The 19,321-nt window shown below is 44.5% G+C and overlaps 1 protein-coding gene across 1 annotated transcript; it reads left to right on the top strand.

Annotated features, from left to right (window-relative positions):
* Positions 1 to 61: 61 nt before the first annotated feature.
* On the top strand, positions 62 to 18,981 carry SUGP1 (SURP and G-patch domain containing 1). Its single transcript, XM_032986920.2, has 14 exons — positions 62 to 99; positions 365 to 536; positions 1,142 to 1,245; positions 1,670 to 1,897; positions 3,711 to 3,834; positions 4,430 to 4,533; positions 6,220 to 6,343; positions 8,130 to 8,629; positions 13,491 to 13,597; positions 14,249 to 14,426; positions 14,684 to 14,790; positions 15,631 to 15,776; positions 17,282 to 17,411; positions 17,981 to 18,981. Exons 1-14 carry the CDS (start codon positions 75 to 77, stop codon positions 18,005 to 18,007), a joined length of 2,076 nt encoding a protein of 691 aa, XP_032842811.1. The 5' UTR covers positions 62 to 74; the 3' UTR covers positions 18,008 to 18,981.
* Positions 18,982 to 19,321: the final 340 nt, after the last annotated feature.

Genomic DNA, 19,321 nt, shown 5'->3' on the forward strand with positions numbered 1-19,321 from the left:
ACGCCTTCGCGGCAGAACAACCCGGTGCCGCCCGCCCCGCCCGCCGCGGTGCATTGTGGGACGGGAGCTCCAAAATGGACAACCCCAGGGATGCGCCAGGTATGGCTGGTCTCGCTGTGCCTTTTGGTTGTCGCTTCCCCTCCTCGGTTCCGCGGCCCGGTAGCTGGCTACAGCGTGGGGGGCGACGGCGCACCGGGCTCGGAGGCCTCTCTTGGGCTGGCAGGCGGTGGGGGTGTGCGCCCGGAGCTGGGCCGTGGCATCATCCCGCCGGTCGGCGCGGTGGTTTGGGGAGACCCCGAAGGCCGCAGAGTTGATTTTCATCCCCCACTAGGAAAAACGAGGAAAAATTTTCATTTTCCCCTAGGAAAAGCGAGCCGGTGGTTTGGGGTTGCGCAGTCCAAATCGGCCAAGACGAACGTGAATATTCTTCACCAGGAGGAGTTGATAGCGCAGAAAAAGAGAGAAATTGAGGCCAGACTGGAGCAGCAAGCGAGACAGAATTACCTGAGCATACAGCAGCTACCTCTGTTTGGAGAGTACGTGTGAATTATGGTGCTTTTAGATGGGAGCTTCGCAGACAGAAAATGGGCATGCTTTTCAAATGAAACTGAAGAGGCGAGCTTGCCAAAGCTCTTGCACGTGGAGGCAAATACTGAGAAAGCTGAAATTGATAATTGAGTAAAGGTTAGAAAAGGATACTTGCACTTTAATTGATCTAGCCAGATTTTCCAGATACTAGCAAGAGCAGACTGCTGACAGTGTTCATGCTTTTAACAGGGTATTACTACACTTTCCTTTTGCTTCCTGTTTGTTAGCTTTCTTACAATTGTGAATTCTAAGAGTTAGCACAGTTCTCCAGTTAAATGCTTGACTGTGGTTCTTGGAAGTGGGGTAGAGTAATAGAGCAAGTAGAAATCCTGTTTCAAAGGAGTAGTAAGCCAGGTGGAGGGTGTGGGTAAGTGCTGTAAGCAGTAAGCGGAGTAGCTCTTGTGCTTTTGAAAAGGTAGGTGTGTTTTCAACCTTGGGTGAGACAGATTAGTAGTCACCGGCATATGTCTTGTCTTCTGTTCAGAATAAATACTTGTGAAGGGGGTGGGGGAGGATGATGAGTACCATCACCTACTTTTCTTTTTCTATTCAGAGATGACGGTACTGACAATGAAGCCTGTGTTTCCAACAAGTTTGTTAATGATGGCAGTTTCCTCCAGCAGTTTCTCAAGCTGCAGAAGGAAAAGTCAAGTACTGGTAGGTCCACTTCTGAGCAACAGGAGGCCTTCCTTCTGGTGATACCAGCTTTGTGTGAGCTGCCTCCATGTATATTCACTTTAGAAACCCTGCTATGAGCTGTTACCAGTATGAGTAAGTTTTAAAGCAATGGTGACCCCTTTAAATTTGGATTAAAGTCTTCAAGATGCGATGGGGGGTTTTCCCTCTTTCCCTCTCTAGGTGCTGTAAAGACAAGCATCTCTCTTTTAGCTCAAATCTCATTTTGTAAAAGTCAACACAGTTTTCATTTCATTATGTAGCTTTTACCAGTCGGTGTCTTTGACTTACTCTGAAAATAACGGCCTGTTGCAGCTATGTTACTGCCTGAGTTGTTATAAATAACCTTCTGAGATTAAATCAGTAAGGATGCACAGGAATTATTTTCCCCTCATTCTTTTCTAAGAACCTCCCCCAAGTTCTGCTAATAACTCGGCAAACACTTCTGCATCAAATGTTGGGAAGAAACCTATGCTGTTTGGGAAGCGCCCTGGTCAGGTCCTGAGCAGCATGTTGCACCAAGCGAAGAACTACTCCCATTCCAAACAGACCCCAGTCGTTAACCGCCTCAGTGTGTTTCAGTCGCCAGATGAAGATGAGGAGGAAGATTATGAGCAGTGGTTGGAAATTAAAGGTAAATGACACCTTGTACTACGTTGTTTGTTTTGGGGTGCAGGTCCACTTACCCTAGTGATAGGAGTTGAGCGTAGGAACAGGATTCCTTCACTACTTTTCCCCAGTGAGGAGTTGGGCTTTTTTTTCTTTCTTCATGCTGTAAATTGGTATTCTTAGCACAGTTCCTTCATGCAGACTTCTGCATTATGAAATATGAATGACAACAGTTAATGCTGGTGGACTCCTCCAAAGGTCAGCTTCAGCAGAAAAGCTGAGGACTGAATGCTGTTAGATTGAGCTCAGAATGGGAGATGGGTCACTCACCGTAGTTACATCGGGTCTGTTTTGTGCCTAGGAAGATTTATTTTCTCTGAGTTATCAAGGCAAGCATTTGACCAGTCTGTAACTCTTTGTGAAAATAATGTGCAGAAAATAAATATGTTCAACTCTTAATGGAGTTTGATTGTTTGCTAATCATAAGAATTCTGCTTTCGTACGATTGAAATGTATTATGCCTAGTTCTGAGTTCTCTAGAAAACATATGGATGTAATGCTTGTATTTAAAATAGAATTTTAAGTTTTTTAATGGTAGAAAATTAAAAGTCCTCAGTTTGGGAGTGGCTGTGTAGAGGGACAATTTGCATGTGTTAATGAATAAGATTACATGTTAGTCACAAAACTACGATCATGTAAAATCAAAGTTCCTGCCTCTTTTCAAGGTTTCATTAGAAAAATCTCACCTCTAGGTCCTCACTGCTTTCAATAACATAGATAAACCAATGAAGAGTGTAGCAGCACGTAAATAACCAAGTTTATCCTGATAGCCTAGGATAGGAGGCCAGAAGGCAGATTTTGCTTAATAATCTGAATTTCATGTGTGCGTATTAAGTATAAAATTAGATTGGAGTTGCTAAATAAGTCACACTAAGCTTTGTGTCATCATTTATTTCATTATATGTTTACAAAACCATGTCTAGCTATTTCTGATGGTATTTATGAAAGCATAAGCTTAGCAAGTCTGAACTCAAGCGTGAAATGCACTGCAGGAATGTGAGAAATACTCACTGCCGGCAGAGAGCGAAGATGGAGCGTGGATCCTTAATTTAAAGATCATGGATTCAAATCTAGTCTAGATCAACATGGCCAGCTCTGCTTCTGTGTGCTCTTTGTTCAGCGCCCTACCCAAAATATTTAGACAAATGCCTGTGTTTAGTTCCCATTGAATGTGTCTTGCATCAGCTCTGTAGTTGCTGTCAGTGTTAGTGGGTCCCTTTCTTGGCACAGAGGCCACAATACAGTTTCCTGGAGATTGAGCCCTCCTCTTATCTCTGGTGGGATTCCCTCCAAGCGAGGGTTGAGACATGGGCATATGCCAGGAGGAAGAGCTATGTGCTCCAGCTACACAATCTGTCTTCTCTAGCTGGGTACAGAGCGATGTCTTGGGAACTGGAATCTGTAATCTTCAGTGAGTAATGTGGTTGTTAAAACCAAATTCCTGTTCCTCCCCATTGTGTTTTTTATGGAGTAGAATTGTCGGAAGCAAATTGTGTTGCAATTGAAGTTACACCCGGAACTGTGGTGATCCAAATCTCGGGCCTTTCCTTGTAAGAAAAATCTAGACAAAACTATTAACTTCCTACTAGGGAGTGCAGAGGCTGACAGTAACCTAGGCATTGTAATTTGTACAGCTGTGTGAGACTGGATCCCCCATTTCATCCTTTTTCTTCCCATTCCCGTTCTACTTTTGTCTGCTGCCGTGGTTCTTAGAAGTAATGTACCTGTTGCCTGTTTGGTGTGTGAGTTGAACCCCAGTACTGACAGCCTGCTTAAAGTTTTACCCCCAGAGGATGCGGAGACCCGACAAGTGGTGGAAAAGCTGGCTAGGTTCGTGGCTGAAGGGGGACCAGAATTAGAGAAGGTTGCTATGGAAGACTACAAGGATAACCCAGCTTTTTCGTAAGTGTGGTGATAACTCTTGTCTTCCAAAGCAGAACATTGTCTCTGTAGGAGAAAACCATCAGCCTTGTGTATATAGTTCTTGTGCATGTGTTTGCTTTAATTATTCTTTGGTGGATTTGAGCTTTGTTACAAGTAATTGTTTTATAGCTGGGGAAACTGAGGCAGAAAGGGACATTGTGGTGGTGCTGAGGCAGCGGCTCAGCTAGAGTTGGGAATTACAGCCTGTGGGGGGGAGGTCTGGCTGCCTGTACAACATCTGGCGCGTGGGGATCCTGGGCTGGCTCTCGGGACTGGTTCTGTCTCCTCTGCCATTGACATCCTCTGTGCAGAGGATTCCCTCCTGTATCAGAAGAGACTGTTGTTTATTTCCCCTCAAGGGACACAAAAAAAAATTGGATGCAAGTCCCTAGATTAAAGCTATGTGTATTTATACATGCTGAAGGCTCCGTAATTCACATTTTAAGTGCATTCTGAGTAATTTATCTATTTTGTATTTGTTTGTTTTGAGCTGTTTATATCCCAGAGTATTGATGTTTGTATAGTTGTTGCTGATGTATATTTTTTGCCCTTTTTTCCTCCATCTCCACCCTAGATTTTTGCATGATAAGAACAGCAGAGAATTCCTTTACTACAGAAAGAAAGTGGCAGAGATAAGAAAAGAGAATCAAAGTTCTCAGTCATCCTCGTCTCAGAAAGGTAATTAAGACTGGGATCTGGAGAATATGAATTGCATAAGTTAAATTTTACTTCTTTACTCTCTGTAACTGCTTGCTAGGTCTGTTCTGGAAACAGTTGGAGTGGATATTTGGCTGTCAATCTGCTGCTTGTAAATAACATTTCAAAATGGAAGGAGATGGTGATCAAACATCACCATGACGGCGTCAAAGTCTTGTGCCAAAAATGGTTGTTTCCCACGCCCACAGCATGCTATACTGTGCTCTGTGTAAAGGGCTCTTGAAAGAGACTTTACTTGTATTTCTCCAAAAAACTTAAACTGAACTAAAATGACCCTCCATTGCGCGTGTTCTAGAAAGTGTTTCAGCCATGACAGTGCATTTAGGAAAAGTTCTTACTTGATTTGTTAGAAATGAAAATGGTTTGTTTGCTTTTTGAACATAATCCCCATTTCTGCTGCTGTTTCCTTATCTGAGGCTTTTATTTTCTGCTTGGGACATAAATTCTTGCAAGTAAGGGACTGTGTTTTCAGGTGGGAAAACAGCAGAAGTGGGTGATCTGCCAACAGACAGGTGGTGTGGGGAGTGGAATCTGGTTACCTGTGTTGAGACAGAAATTATTTAGTAGGTGAAGTGTGGTCTGAGGGCCAGGCAGTTATTACTTTTAGTCCAGCCTCTGTTTGAGGCCTGCTGTGTGGCGAAAGTACTCAGCCTCTCTATGTCAGCTTCCTTTTCTGTGGAAAGGAGTCTTAATGCAATCCAGCTGTCATGCTGATGAGTTAACAGCTCAAACAAATCATGGTTTAATAGACTGTAGGCTGAAAGAGCTTGTTACCAATATCAGCTAACTGACACAACAGTTTGGGAGCTAAGTGGTATTATCCATACTTTACAGGTGTGGAATATTGAAGCAAGGAAAGGTTATGACTTGTCCATGGCTTATAATCATGTCTTCTGCCTCCTGGTCCTGTGCCAGCACACAAGAGTACTGGCACTGGTACTGTGCAGGTAGCAAATGTCATATAAGGCTGCCATGGCTAAATAATGTATTTGCCTGGCTCCTTATAAACATAAAATATGCTTGAAATATTAATGATCAGAGCCTTCTCTGTGCCTTTGGACTAAGGCTGCAGTAGCTACCTCTTCCAGGTGAGGATTGGGACTGTTCCATGGAAAATTTCCTCTGTCCTACAACCCTCCCTTAAAACACCCAGCAGATGTGTAGTGACAGTAGGTACAAGTGGGATTACAGTGTGGTATTAGTTTGCTGCTTTTTCTAAGGCCTTCCCGTTGCTCCTGGGGACATCAGTGGCAAAGTCTTTAACTAGAGATAATTGCAAGTGCTGAGGTCTGTAACCCTATAGACAAGTGCCTGACACAGGGAAGAAGCAGACTTCCTCTGCACTAAAGAGAAACAAGTGTCCATCTCTGAAGGCAAAAGCTGGTTTGTCTGTTAATCTGCTCTTATCTAGCTCCTGACACGAAGCTTTGTGATGTGTGAATGGGCACTCCTCTGATTACAAAGTTGTTGTACAACTTTATGCAATATCATATTTTTGTGATATAAACTCTATGACTGTTTATGTGTGATATTTCTAAAAATTAAACTCGACCTTTTGCCCTTATTCTGCTCTTGGGGTTCTTAGAACAGATAGGCTTTGACTGTTGCTTGTGTGAGTTGGGCCCAGTACTGACAGCCTGCTTAAAGTTTCACCCCCAGACGACGAAGAGACAAGGAACTCTGCTGAGAAACTGGCCAGGTTCATAGCAGACGGGGGTCCTGAGGTGGAAGCTATTGCCTTGCAGAACAACCGAGAGAACCATGCTTTCAGGTAAAGAAAGAAACCTACTGCCAAGTGTCATGTGGATGGGTCTTTTTTTTAAGGAGAAATATCAGACAAGCTTGTGATAAATCTGAAGTTACACGGACAGTGCACTTACGTAGCACTGACACTTTTACATTCTCGTGCTTCACAGTTTAAAGCAAAGCACGGAGAGAGAGAGAGAAATCAATTTGTTTTCCCCAAAATTAATTTAGGACTTCCACCCGTCCTCACCTGCTTTCTGTACAGTTCCAACCTTTATACTTTTCCCTGTAGCTGTGCTTTGGTGTGGGCCCCCATCCACCACTCATACTGCTGCTGTCCAATTAATTTCCTGGGTTGCTCTTTACACAACATCTTTACTAACGTACAGGTAGCGCTCCTTCACCACTAGGTCCCCCTTTGGAATATCTTTTTCAGCCTTTCAGATGTGAATTGTTCTCTTCAGTGCTCACTGACAGCTGCTTAATGCCTCCCTTTGGTCTCATCCATGTTTTATTTTTCTACTCTTACAAACAATTTGGTGTGTTCCCGGGAAGTGAAGTGGGGCTCAGCATGCCTTATTTTGTTGCTGGTATTTTGTCATTTTATTAGCTGCCTTCTGGCCCTCTGGGGTATTCCCCTTGTGTTGTGAATTACATTAGACAGATGTGCTAATATCTGAGCTGCTTCATTATTTACTTTAAAACACCACTGTGATCCCACCTGAGTATGGTCAAGTTAAACACTGTCTCTTCTGTTAGGGTTTTATCAGATTTGCCATGGGGAGGGGTCCATCCTGCCCTTGCTAGGTCCTGAAGCAATCCTTAATGCTGTTATTCAAATGGAGGGGTACAAGACCACATTTAGTGAATTTTAAAATACGTTAGAGAGGTGTTTGCATTTGCCTGTGCGTGTTGTGCAGCGATAAATGGGAAAGGCCTGTCACCTCTTATTTGTTGTGGAAGCAGGCAGTATCCTGAGGAGAGGTTACATCGAGTGTTAAACTGGTTCTCTAAAAAGGATTGTAGAGGAGGTAGGAATAGACGGGTTATCTGTGTGAAGTATTTAAACTGGAGTGAGCCCAAAAAGATAACATGTTTGTAATAAACATGACTATATTGTTTTGGGGTTGGTTTTTTTTTTTTTTGCATAGCTGCTAGATTGAGAATTGTTCATGTTCTTCCCACAGAGACTGAGGAGTTTTATTTTATCCAAAAGGTCAGAGATGCCTATTTCTGGAAGGGGTAGCAAATAAAGCAATGGGGTTTTTGTCTATGAGGGAACAGAAGGAGGAGTCACGGTGTAATTAAGCAGACTGGTAATGTCAACGCTTTTAGCTTGAGTAGAGGGCTGGGAGCAGTTTCTTTAGGCAGTGGTTTGGCATTCCCATTGGTAAGACCTGAATGTTTGTTTTCTTCTGTGAACTGAAACCCAACATGTTGTGGATCCCTTGCAGTCTTTCCAAACATGTTCTGGAAGGCAGGTGAATTCTGGGGGAGGACCTTGTGTTTGCACAAATGTAACATGATCCTTTTTAGTACTGCGTGTTTATTTGGCACCAAAAATAGCTATGGTTTGCTCATGAATGGGAAACACACTTCCTGATCCCAAAGGCTTGCAGCCTACCTTGCAAGAGCTCACAGAGCCCTGCATTGCATGCACATACACACAGGATGGTGCTGGAGAGCAAGGAAGTGTGTGGGAAAGCTGGTTGTGCAAGACCATTGCAGGAAAGAAAATCCCTGACCAAACTGCTATATCCAACCCTTGAATATGATTGTTAGATCTAAAATTTCCTTTTTTTTTTTTATAGGTTTTTATACGAGCCAAACAGCAAAGGCTACAAGTATTACCGGCAGAAACTGGAGGAGTTCCGTAAGGCCAAAACCAGCACTGTGTGTGCCCCCTTGCCTGCAGAGTCCAGTCTGAAAAGGAAGACCAGTCCCGAGGCGTCACCATCACCGTTGTGCTTACCTTTGCCCTTGCCTGTTCCCTCACCTCTGCCCCTGCCCTTGCCCGTTCCCTCGCCCCTGCCCTTACCCATTCCCTTGCCTATTCCCTCACCTTTGCCTTTGCCTGTTCCTTCGCCCTTGCCTTTGCCTGTGCCCTCATCCTTGCCCTCACCTTCACCATCATCCTCTACAACTCCACCTGATCAGACAGCTGCAACTACTGCTGCAACAACAACTACAGCTACTGCTGTGGGCACTACTAAAAAGAAGCGGAAGAGCAGGTGGGGGCCTGAGGAGGACAAGGTTGATTTACCCCTCCCACAGCTTGTCCAACAGCTGGATTCTCCCTCCCCTCTTTCAGGTTAGTGGGTCTGTATATTGTGTTGAGTAACTGTTTTTCCTGAGGGGTGCATTCTGCCTTAGCCCAGCTGGCTTTGTAAACAGAAAACCCAGTGAGTCTTATCTCTTGTTGTAATCTCCTTGGTTGCCAGCTCCCTATCTTCCAGCTGGGTCTAGCAGCTAACTCTCCCCTGTGTGGAAACCCAGATAAACCACTTTATCTCACTGACACCAGGGATTGGATCTTATCGTTCTCCAGCTATCTCTAAAACCCTGCTGTGCTATAGCTCATTACTGCCTCAGCCTCTACACTGTTTAGGGCTATTTCACTTCAGGAAGAGAGTCTGTCGGAAAACAAATATCAGAGGCTGAACTGTGCTTATTCCCCATGGTAGGATAAAAACCCTGGGCAGCACTTCCATCTTGCTCTAACTGATCAGCTATTCCCATTTAGCCTTCTGTTCCCCAAGTGCTGGCGGACACAAGTATAATTTCCAATTCCAATTTATACCCATTTCAGTTCATTTGATTACAGACGGGGTTCACAGTCCTCATCCAGCCTTGAGGCTTATGCTCCTGTTACTTCACCTGCCAAGTTCATGCAGGGGGTGCAGCTTTCTTCGAGTGTCGGAAGATAATTCTTCCAGTTGAGGCACTTCTCAGGAGCTCTCAGAGGTTGAACTCTGGTGGCCCATCCGTGCATGTGCAGATAGGTAATTAGGCAGGCAGTTAGAGATGCATACAAAAATTGAGTCACTCAAGGACAACAGGTGAATGCAGACATTTAAGATGGCATCTTTGGATCCTTTGCTCAATTAGTGTGGTATGAGGAAAGGATGCAAAAAGGAGGAAGAGAAAGACGTAAGATAAGGCAGTTGGTGTTGGCAAACTGAGGGAATTAATAGTATGAGGCCAGAGTCACAAGAAAAGTAATAAGTACCTGTCTCAATAAGGACCTTTTTGAAAAGCAATAGGAGAACAGATAAAGTGGGGCAAGTAATAGAAAACAAGCTGTAATTTTCTGAGTTGCAGGGTGACAGCACAGATAATTCTCAACACATGGTCATCTGTACAATTCATTGCTCCAGCAAGTCCATGGGTCTTCTGCTTTAGCTGGCTTTTGGAGGAGATAATTGCTCAGCCATTAATAGCTTTGATTATTAGGCTTGGTGAAGATGGAGGGTTGGCTGTATATGTGCTGTGGTGTCTGTTGGTTCTGCAGAGGTCAGGAAGAAAGGAAGGATTCTGTCTCCTAATCCAGCACTACCAGTGTAGATGAGGAGAAGCTCCTATGTAATTCTGTCTTCTGATCACAGTCCTATACAGAAGTCTTGGCTATACATCTCATATGTACAGGACAAGTTACCAACCTGGATGGCTTGTTCATTTGACCTTGAATTGCTGCTCATAGTGAGGCAGAAATCAGATGCAAAAGTCTTTCCTGATGTTGTACCTCTGGAGTAATTTATTTTTTTCTTGCAGACAGTAATGAAGCTTCGATGATGAAGCTGGGCAGGCGCTATCGAAACAAGCATCAGATTCCGTCTTAATACCTCCTGCTGCAGTGGGGGGGCTGCAGGGGTATCCATGTGCTCGTTCCAGCATGCTTCCTGCTGAAATCTCCCCTGGCTCTTTTAGCCTCCTCTTAATTAGACAGGGACATGCTAGTTGTGTTCATGCTCGCTTTCTGCAGGGCTTTGTGTCAAGTAGAAGAAAAGGACAGCAAACAATTTGCCAGGCATAACAAATCAACCCTTAATGCGCTGTTAATGCTCTGCAGGGGGAAGGCTTTTTATTTTTTTTTTTATCAGTTCAGATGGACTAATCCCTTTTCAGAAGCAACATCTTCAACCTGACAGGTGAAGAGAATTCCAAATTACACCCCTGGTCCTGTGGCAGGTTGGATTTGCACAGCATGCTTTGGTATCTAAATATCTATGTCTTAGTCCTTTATCCTTAGCAATTGTTTTGGAATTAGTGGAGGACTGTTCTGATTCTTTTCCTGTCTACTCTTAGTAATAAATCAGTATTGTGGAGAGGAGAAAGTGTAGCCCTTTTGGAGAGAAACAAGGCTCCTCTTAAATGTATTGATAAAAAACACTTAACTGCATACATACTGCAGGGACTAATACATCTGAAAAGCTGAACAGAACAGAGATATTGTGATTAGTGAACTCTGTGGACTAATGGGAAATTACAGGCTGTCATGAGAATTTTCTGAAACCTAATATTGGATTGGTTTGGGTCTGGTTAGGTTTAATTGAGTAAGATCTTCAGACGATGAAGCAAAAAATCAGGCACTTCTGTATTGGGATTTCTCCTGCTGTCCTTAAAGGACATTCACTTCTCCTGTAACAGGCTCCACTTTGGGCATGTGGGAAAGGGATAAACCTTCAGGTAGTCTTCTGCCAATGCTGCAGATAGACTGCACCATTAACCCTGTAGGCAAAGCTGATGTCATTCAAGGAAAAAATGTATTTTTCCCAGGCTTGCTGAACATGAGGCTGAGAAGCAACTCCTTATCTTTTGCATAGTGTTTGCCTGGTGCTACACCAGTGTAAGGAACTTATAAGTCTTATCTGGTTTTATGCAAATCCATTGACTGATCTTATTTATGAATAGACTTTCTATCTTCAGATGTGGACTTGGGGTGGGGCTTTGCTTTTTCTGTCAACTTTGCCTGTATTGTGATACTTTGAGCCAAGCCCACAAAAATACCTCCCAGAGCTGAAGTTCTGCAGTGACTTTCAGCATTTCTCAGCATAAAGTCTGCAAAGTAGCGAAGCAGTCAGACAAACCAGATGTAGTTTCAGCACAGGAAGGAGCAGTGGCATATGCTTTCTGGGAAGCAAAAGAAGATGCTACAGTCTCACCTTTCTCCTTTAAGGTGGTTATATATGCTGGCAAGGCACCAGCTCGCGAGGCCTCTAGAGCCATGCCTGGCTCTTAGCCTGAGTGTTTATGCAATTCAGAGCTAAGCCAAAGAGCTGCTGACCTCTGTGAAGGGCAGAGAGTCTTCCTTGGTGCATTCAGAGAAAGCTTTCCCATGCCCCGAGACAGGAGGTGAATCTTTGACTAGGGCTGATGCTGAAGTGCCCCAGTCTCACATAACATTGGGGGCCAGATTCTTCTTTACGTGGAATAGGCGTAGTGTGTTCATTAAAACTGTTTCCAAATCTCAGTGCTCTCTGGGACAGATATTGGGCTGTTTACCAATAATAGGTAGGTTTATTTTTCCATTTGTTCTTATTTCTTGGGAGCTGCAAGTGCGTATCCTAGCACCAAGCCTCGTATAACACGAATTCTTGCTTCCCTCCTCTTGGAAAACCTCTTGCAGTGTTTTACATAACTCTTCCTGCAGAGTTGACTCCCGGTGCTGGTGCGAATGTGCAGAGGCTGTAGCTGTGCGAGGGAGGGTGGATGCGCTGTTGTATGTTCTCCTTGGGAGCTTGGAGTTAAAGAAGCCACTTTCCAAGCGTGGAGTGCTTGGCCAAAAGCATGCGGGGAAAGGAGGGGAGATAAGAGTGCTCAGATCAATTGCCCTGCCTGCGAATAAGAGGAAGGGAGATGACGACCCCTGGGGCCTAATTAGCATGCTGTGTAGACATTTGGTGTCATGAACAATGATCCTACTATTATCGGGCTTCATAATTAATAGATAATGAATAATTAATGAAGCATCATTTAACTGTAGTCTGGACTTACATTCAAATGGAGGTTTTTGCAGTCATTAGGAATAAATCCTTTTCCTTGTATTAAAAAATGCAACGTGCTTTTCAAGTGCGGTTGTGTGTCTTCTTTTAATCCCTTAAATATTTAACTGTTGGGATCTTAGCTCTGAGGTGCTTTAGAGGGGAGCTGCCAGCCCTGCTAGATATATATGAACCACGTTTGCAAGCAATCTCCATTGTAAATCTCTTTTTTGCAGCCCCAGCAGTATTTCTATTCCTTTTCTTTCATGGTGCAGCAATTAGAAGTAGGCTTCCTTTTTTTTTTTTTTTTTTCACCCCCTCTCTCTTTCCTGTAATTTGCCCTTTGAACTCAGAGTGCCTTATGGTCATTTTAAATCAGTAGGTGCCCTGCCCAGATAGTGTTAATATCTAATTTCAGGGCTTATCTGATAAAGCAGCAAAAATTATTCCAAGGGAGTTGCTTCTAAAAAGAGATGCTGCAGGAAAAGGAGATACATCAATGGGATTGTCAAGCAGAGACTTAAAATGCCCCCTCTTTGAAAGCAGGGGCAACATCCCTGGCAATGCTGCTCTTGAGCCTGTAGATTAGAAACTAAAATCTCCTTGGGGAATGGCAACTTCCAAAAGCAGCATAATGCTCATGTCTTTATTCTAATGTGGTCATTTGCTTTTCATTTTGAATGAAGTTGCTGTTTACATAGTAATCAGCAGACACTGACGTGCACAGATTGGACAATATGCTGACAGGCTCAGATCTGCTTGTGACTCAATTCTGAATAATTAAGTATCAGTCCTTGCAATGGCTGGGGTTCATGAGGAAGCCTTATGAGGAGAATTAATCTTAAGGAAGAATAATTTTTAAAGCATGGTGTAGCAGATTGCCATGTGGTATGACCTCTGAGGATGTGAGACTTGGTTTGGGAGTCTGCTGACGCAATACAGGCAGAGCCTTGGATCAGGGTGAGGGAATTCTCTGAGCTGGCTGGCAGAGGAGGTGTGACCCAGTGGCTTTTCTGCTCCTGTGGTTCCCAAGTCCTACCAGGCAGTGGTTCTTCAGTTAAGTGTCTCAGTGCTGGAACCATGAAATAAGTGTAAAACTTCATGTGGGTATCTTGAGATACAGTTTCGCTGGTCTCAACAGCTGTCTCAGATTTTTTGTTTTTAAAGTCTTTTAACATGTGCTTGTTACAGTTCAGGACCTCAAGGGTCTTGGTTATGAAAAAGGGAAACCGGTTGGTTTGGTGGGTGTGACGGAGCTCTCTGAAGCCCAGAAGAAACAGCTGAAGGAGCAGCAGGAGGTAATGCCCTGAAACTATTTCCAAATTCATACTGCGTTGCAGTGTGGCTGGGTTAGATGGGAAAATGAAGGTGGAGGTAGCAAAGAAACTTTCCCAGTGGCCCACAAATAAATCTCTAGGATTTGTGCTGAATGCCTAAGAATCATGTGATGCTGCAGTCAGCAGAAATATTAGAGGACTTTGGGGAATATGAAGCCAGCCAATTGCTGTCCTACCAACCTAAACCCAAAGTCTGTAAGGTCTATTGTGTCACATCTGCAGCTGGTTATGTATTGCTTCAGCAGTGGGGAGAAGGTGAGTGGATACTTACAAACTTTGGGGGAATGAGAGCAGATCTGGCTTTTGCCAGAACGTGCGGGTGATGTTTAAACTGTGTGGGGGATGCTCAGATGACAGCAGTTCTCAGCGTTAATATCAGCGTGCCTCTGTTGGAGGACCCAGCACATAATGTTCCCGTTTGATCTGAGAAGCAGACGGATCAGATCAAGCAACGGCACTACCTGTTGGGATTTGTAGTTGTCATAACCTGCATTTTGTGTGGCAGCCGGGGCAGGCACGGGCTCTGCTGCAGAGCTCTGCGTGCCTTTGTGCCTAACTGCTGCCTGCGAACAGGTTGTCTTGCTGAGCGTGCTGTTGCCTCTCTTCCCCTAGATGCAGCAGATGTACGATATGATCATGAAGCACAAGCGAGCCATGCAGGAGATGCAGATGATGTGGGAAAAGGCAATTCAGCAGCACCAACATGGCTATGACAGCGATGAAGAGGTGGACAGCGAGCTGGGAACGTGGGAGCACCAGCTTCGACGCATGGAGATGGACAAGACACGAGGTGTGTGGGGAGCTGCCGTGCAGACGTCTTGCTCTGCTATTGCACAGAGGCCTCCAGAGGCAGATGTCTGAGACCACGCTGTTGGCATGGGAGTCACAGGGTCACTTCTCACTGGTCTGTGCTGTGGCTTCCCTGCCTGTGGAGTGGAGATAATAACAGTCTGTTGCTGTGAGGCTTTATGCTTCACAAACCCTCTGAAATTCCAAGTCAAAGAACGCTGCGTTATTGCTGTTTTCTCTCCTCTGTGTTTTGGGCAGAGTGGGCTGAGCAGCTGACCCAGATGGGCAGAGGGAAACATTTCATCGGAGACTTTCTTCCACCCGACGAGCTGGAGAAATTCATGGAGACCTTCAAGGCATTGAAGGTGAAATAGCAGCGACTTCACAGGGTGGTGGCAGTGCTTCAGACTTGTCCCATAGCAGTGGGGGAAAGACCTCAAGCATGCTTAGCCCTTTCTCACAGCAGTTAGCTAGCTACCTTGCAGCCTTGAGGTACTTCTGCCCTTACCCTGGGAGCTCTGTTACTTCTGCAGGAAACAAGGAGTTAGTTTTTCACTCTTTGCAGAGACATGGCTGTAGCAAATTAGAGAACAGACTGTTGGGACAGTGTTTGGGGGTTAGCTGAAATTATAGAGAAGCCTCTCGGACTACCCACCATTTGTCTGCTATTGCTGTTTTGGATAAGTGGTTGCTGATGCCAAGCAAGGAAAATTTGAATTTTTATCCAGATGATTGCAGTAAAGTGAAAATATAAAGCCTACAAAAAGCTTATGCAAAGTACTTCAATACCTGCCAATTCTTCCTAAACTGTAGAACTTCTTGATGCTGGCGCATCTCTCATAATGTTTTCATGTAACCAGCGAGGGGTCTGACGTTCCCTGGAGATCCAGGCTTAAATAAGAACTGTATCTGAAGCTTGATCCAGTGAGCAACTTTAAATTCGGGAGCTAAATATTTCTCAGCTTAATCTCACAATAGCATTCCCTGCTTCTTGCAGATTATGTTATAGGACTGTGCAGTGCTTTATCATTTACTTATTTTCTTCTCTGTGGTGGTGCAGAACTGGAATCCCAAGAAACCGTGCTAGTTATCGTTTGCCAGAACCATCCTAACTTTGAGTAGCTGAAGCTGGTCTTCCCCCTCCTCTGACCCGCAAAGATAGGTGCATATGAAAAAATAACCAACGCTACCTTTTGTGTCTGCAGGAAGGACGTGAGCCAGATTATTCCGAATACAAAGAGTTCAAACTGACTGTGGAAAACATAGGTTATCAAATGCTAATGAAGATGGGCTGGAAGGAAGGCGAGGGACTTGGCTCGGATGGACAGGGGATTAAAAACCCAGTCAGCAAGTAAGCAGAGTTCTTCTACTATTGATTTAGTCCTTTCCTCTTGGGCTGATAATTGATGCTCCTACCCCAGCCTACTGGAAGCAGCTGCAATAAATGTGACTGTAATTCATCACTTGAACAGAATACGGAATCCTCACAGGAAATGAGAGAAATTGTTTCTGATTTCTTTGGGGTCCCTTCCCCCAAGGCCTGGGTTTGTTGCTTTATCTCAGGCGGGAGGGATGACCTGAGCCAAGAGTGTTTTGTTTCTAATCTCGATTCACATAGCGCGTTCTTCTGAGAGGTGCCTTCTCCCCAGTTTCCCCATCTATAAAATTAAGAGAATACTTGTCTGCACCTCACCTCTCCCAGGGTATGTGAGGATTAAGTCATGTCTTTAAAGTCGTAAATTTATTTAAGTATTAAAGAACATGCCTTTTGCATCTGGAACGCTGTTGGTGCCTGCTAGCTGGTCCCTGGTGTACTGTGGGTGAAAGGGGATTAACAGTATTTGCTGCCGCTAGACGTGTGTTTGAAAGATGTTTCAGTCCAGATCAGAGAGCTTTGTATCTGATCATGCAACTGTCTTGACGTCACTCTTTTGCACGGTAGTTTTCAGATTTGATCACTCTTTGTATTTAATAAAGCTTTATGAGAGTTCTATCCAAAAATAGATGAGCATCTCTTTTTAGATGGATCATCTGTTGGTAGCATACGCTGAACTTCAAAACCAAATATTGGATAGGAAATACTCTAAATTGTTTTTTGCAGTGTTAGTTCCGTTTAGAAATAACAGTTCTTTGTTTACTGCAAAGTAGAAAGTATCTCTACAAAGCACTTCTGCTCCTCTTTCGCAAGAAGATCTCTCTGGCAGCATGCTTATTGGTTCAGAGAAGTCCTGTGATAAAAGATCGCTGTAATCAAAACAGCAAGGCTTACAAACAACAGAAGGAAGGCGGCTTCTGTCCATCACAGGCTTGAACAAGGGTTGTGATTTGCTTGGGCTCTGCCATCTCTGATGTTCTTAGAAAGGATAGGAACGTGCTGCTGCAGATGGAAAGGAATTGCTGCCGCGTTTGGACTGGAGTGAAGGAATGGGAGGCAGGCACGTTGTTCACCAGTTCTGTGTGCCTCCAATCAGCGAGGCACAAATCAACGCGTTTGGTTGCCAAAGGTTAGGCAGCCCGTCAGAGCACCAGTCAGCAGGGAGGCATCCAGAGCACAGACGGTATTTCTGTTCCAGCTGTAAAAGGTTAAGCAAATATATGTTGACACTATTGCTTCCATCTAACAATAGCAAGCGTCATTGATTTGGAAGGGCAGTGTAGAAACGTGGCAAATGCAATAAGCTGCTCACTATTAGCTGTCCGTCTTGATGCAGCGCGCTCGGCGTGATGATGCCCAGTGCTCCCTGGCGCTCGTTCCCCGAGCGCTGACGGCGAGAGGCAGCAGGTATTTCTGGTGAGGGGGAAGGTGATCTGTCGCCTCTGCTTACCTCAGAGGCTTTGTCCCCTCTTTCCAAACAGGGGAACTACTGCTGTGGATGGAGCTGGCTTTGGCATTGATCGTCCTGCCGAGCTAACCAAGGAGGATGACGAGTACGAGGCATTCCGTAAACGAATGATGCTTGCCTACCGCTTCCGACCAAATCCCCTGGTAAGGTGGCCCCAAAGCCAGAGCAGACACAGTGACAAAGTCATTGAGGTTTCTGTGCGTATCTGTAAGGGTGGGAGTGCTTCTAGTGCTTAGCCAAGAGAGCAAAAGCTGTGCAAGTTTGCCTTTGATTCTGCTCTCATGCTGAATCAAATTATCGCTACCACAACATCCTTGGATGCACCGTTTTCCTTGCCATCGTTTTTTTTTAAAATACAAAAGCCCCTTCTTTTATTCTTATCCCTGCATACCAAGTGTAAATGCTGCACACAAGGTGGATGGGTTGTCCATGAATCCATGGTTTATTTTGAGTAATTCTTTTTCTGGTTATATTTCCCTGGAATAATTTTCTGGGTTGCAAAAGGCTTGTAAGTCTGCATTTGCCTCTTAGATTCAGCATGCCTGCCAGCAGCCACACACACAGTTACATTTGTAATTTTTGATGGGCAAACCTCAGGTTTCACTGTCAGAAATGTCACATTTCAGTGGCTTTTTCAGATAATTAAGCTCAGGTGCTCATTGTTCTGTGAAGACTGCAATTTTGATTAATTTTCTCTTGTTATTCCCCACAGAATAATCCACGACGACCTTACTACTGAGAATGTTTTTGGGGACAATGTATTTTGAAAACAATTGTAATTTTACTGTGAAATGTTATGAAACTGCATTATCATTCTCTTATTTGCTAATATCGTAAAACTTACTGAAGTCACAATACCATCTTTCACCCAGAAGAAAGGCCTGCAAGCCCACTCACTGCACACTCGAGTGTCGTGACAGCCCTGTCGTAACGAGGCCTGGGTGGTATTCAGAGGAGAACGGAGCGGGGGAGAACGGGGATGATCTCACGGTGCCCTGCTGACAGTGGGAGGGTAGCACCAAAGATACCAATAGGAATAGTTCAGGGACTCCATTCGTGTTTAGCTCAGTGCCATGTTACAAGGAACGCATTTTTTTGCCTAACAGCAGATCCTCTGTTGTTCAGATATGCAGCTTGTGCTGCTCTGAGGGGGTTTTTTTGTTGTTGGTTTTGGTTCTTTGGTTTTGGGGGTTTGTTGTTTGTTTTTGTTTGTTTGTTTGTTTGTTTTTTCTAATTGAAACTGCGACAAGGGACTGTCTCCGACCCAACTTTTAGGGCTGTTGTTCAGTCAGGCCATTGTTCCCTGAAGAACTGAGTTCTGGTGGCGTCGTGAAGCCCAAACTAGAGTCTTGACCTTCAGCTGACATTGCAAAACCAGTGCCTAGTTGTTCTTACCTCAGCCCTGTGGAAGACGAGGCGCAGCTCGGTGTGGGGAGCGGGGCTGCGAGGGTTGAGGGGAGCCGGGCAAGTTCATTCAACCTCAGGGGCGACAGCCTCTTGCTTTCCTGAACACTAAGCTCATCCCCAGGTTCCTAACAAAACAAGAGACTTGCGACCGCGGTCTGTGGATTGGGGTGACCAAGAACCGAGCCTTCAAACACAGTTTGTCAAAGGCCATTTGGATTTTGTTTTTGTAAGAAACCCCTCTACAAATACAAATTTTCTTCATTCAGTCTGTAAATAAAATAAAGCTCATTTGTTCCTTACGTTTAATCACTGAATGTTTGGGAAGAGTGGTCTTATTCTGGGTTTTTGTAGGCTCAGAGGCTGCTCTAGATCTCTTTCCTTCCAAGCATTTTAGAGAAAACAAAATAAGGTTGGTTGGTTTAGTTTCTTTTTGCGTTTGTTTTCCCCTCAGTCCAAATACTGGGTGTGCGATTCTCTTGTGAACTTTTCTTAACAACATAGAGTCAGGGACTTGGCTTGCAATAAAAGCACGTGAAACTGTAAATTCAGGAGGAGTTCACGCTGAGAAAATGCAAAATGCCTGAGCACTTCGCACACGCACGGACCTGGGCTTGCTGCTGCAGCTTGCACAGGGCAACCGCGGGAT

Source organism: Tyto alba, unplaced genomic scaffold (assembly GCF_018691265.1).
Source record: "Tyto alba isolate M040663 unplaced genomic scaffold, T.alba_DEE_v4.0 Super-Scaffold_20000042, whole genome shotgun sequence".
NCBI lineage: Eukaryota > Metazoa > Chordata > Aves > Strigiformes > Tytonidae > Tyto > Tyto alba.

Coding starts and splice junctions, on each gene's coding strand:
- SUGP1 (XM_032986920.2), top strand. CDS start 75: ATGGACAACCCCAGGGATGCGCCAG. Junction 14,791..15,630: donor AGACCTTCAAGGCATTGAAG/GTGAAATAGCAG, acceptor TTGTGTCTGCAG/GAAGGACGTGAGCCAGATTA. Junction 17,412..17,980: donor GCTTCCGACCAAATCCCCTG/GTAAGGTGGCCC, acceptor TATTCCCCACAG/AATAATCCACGACGACCTTA.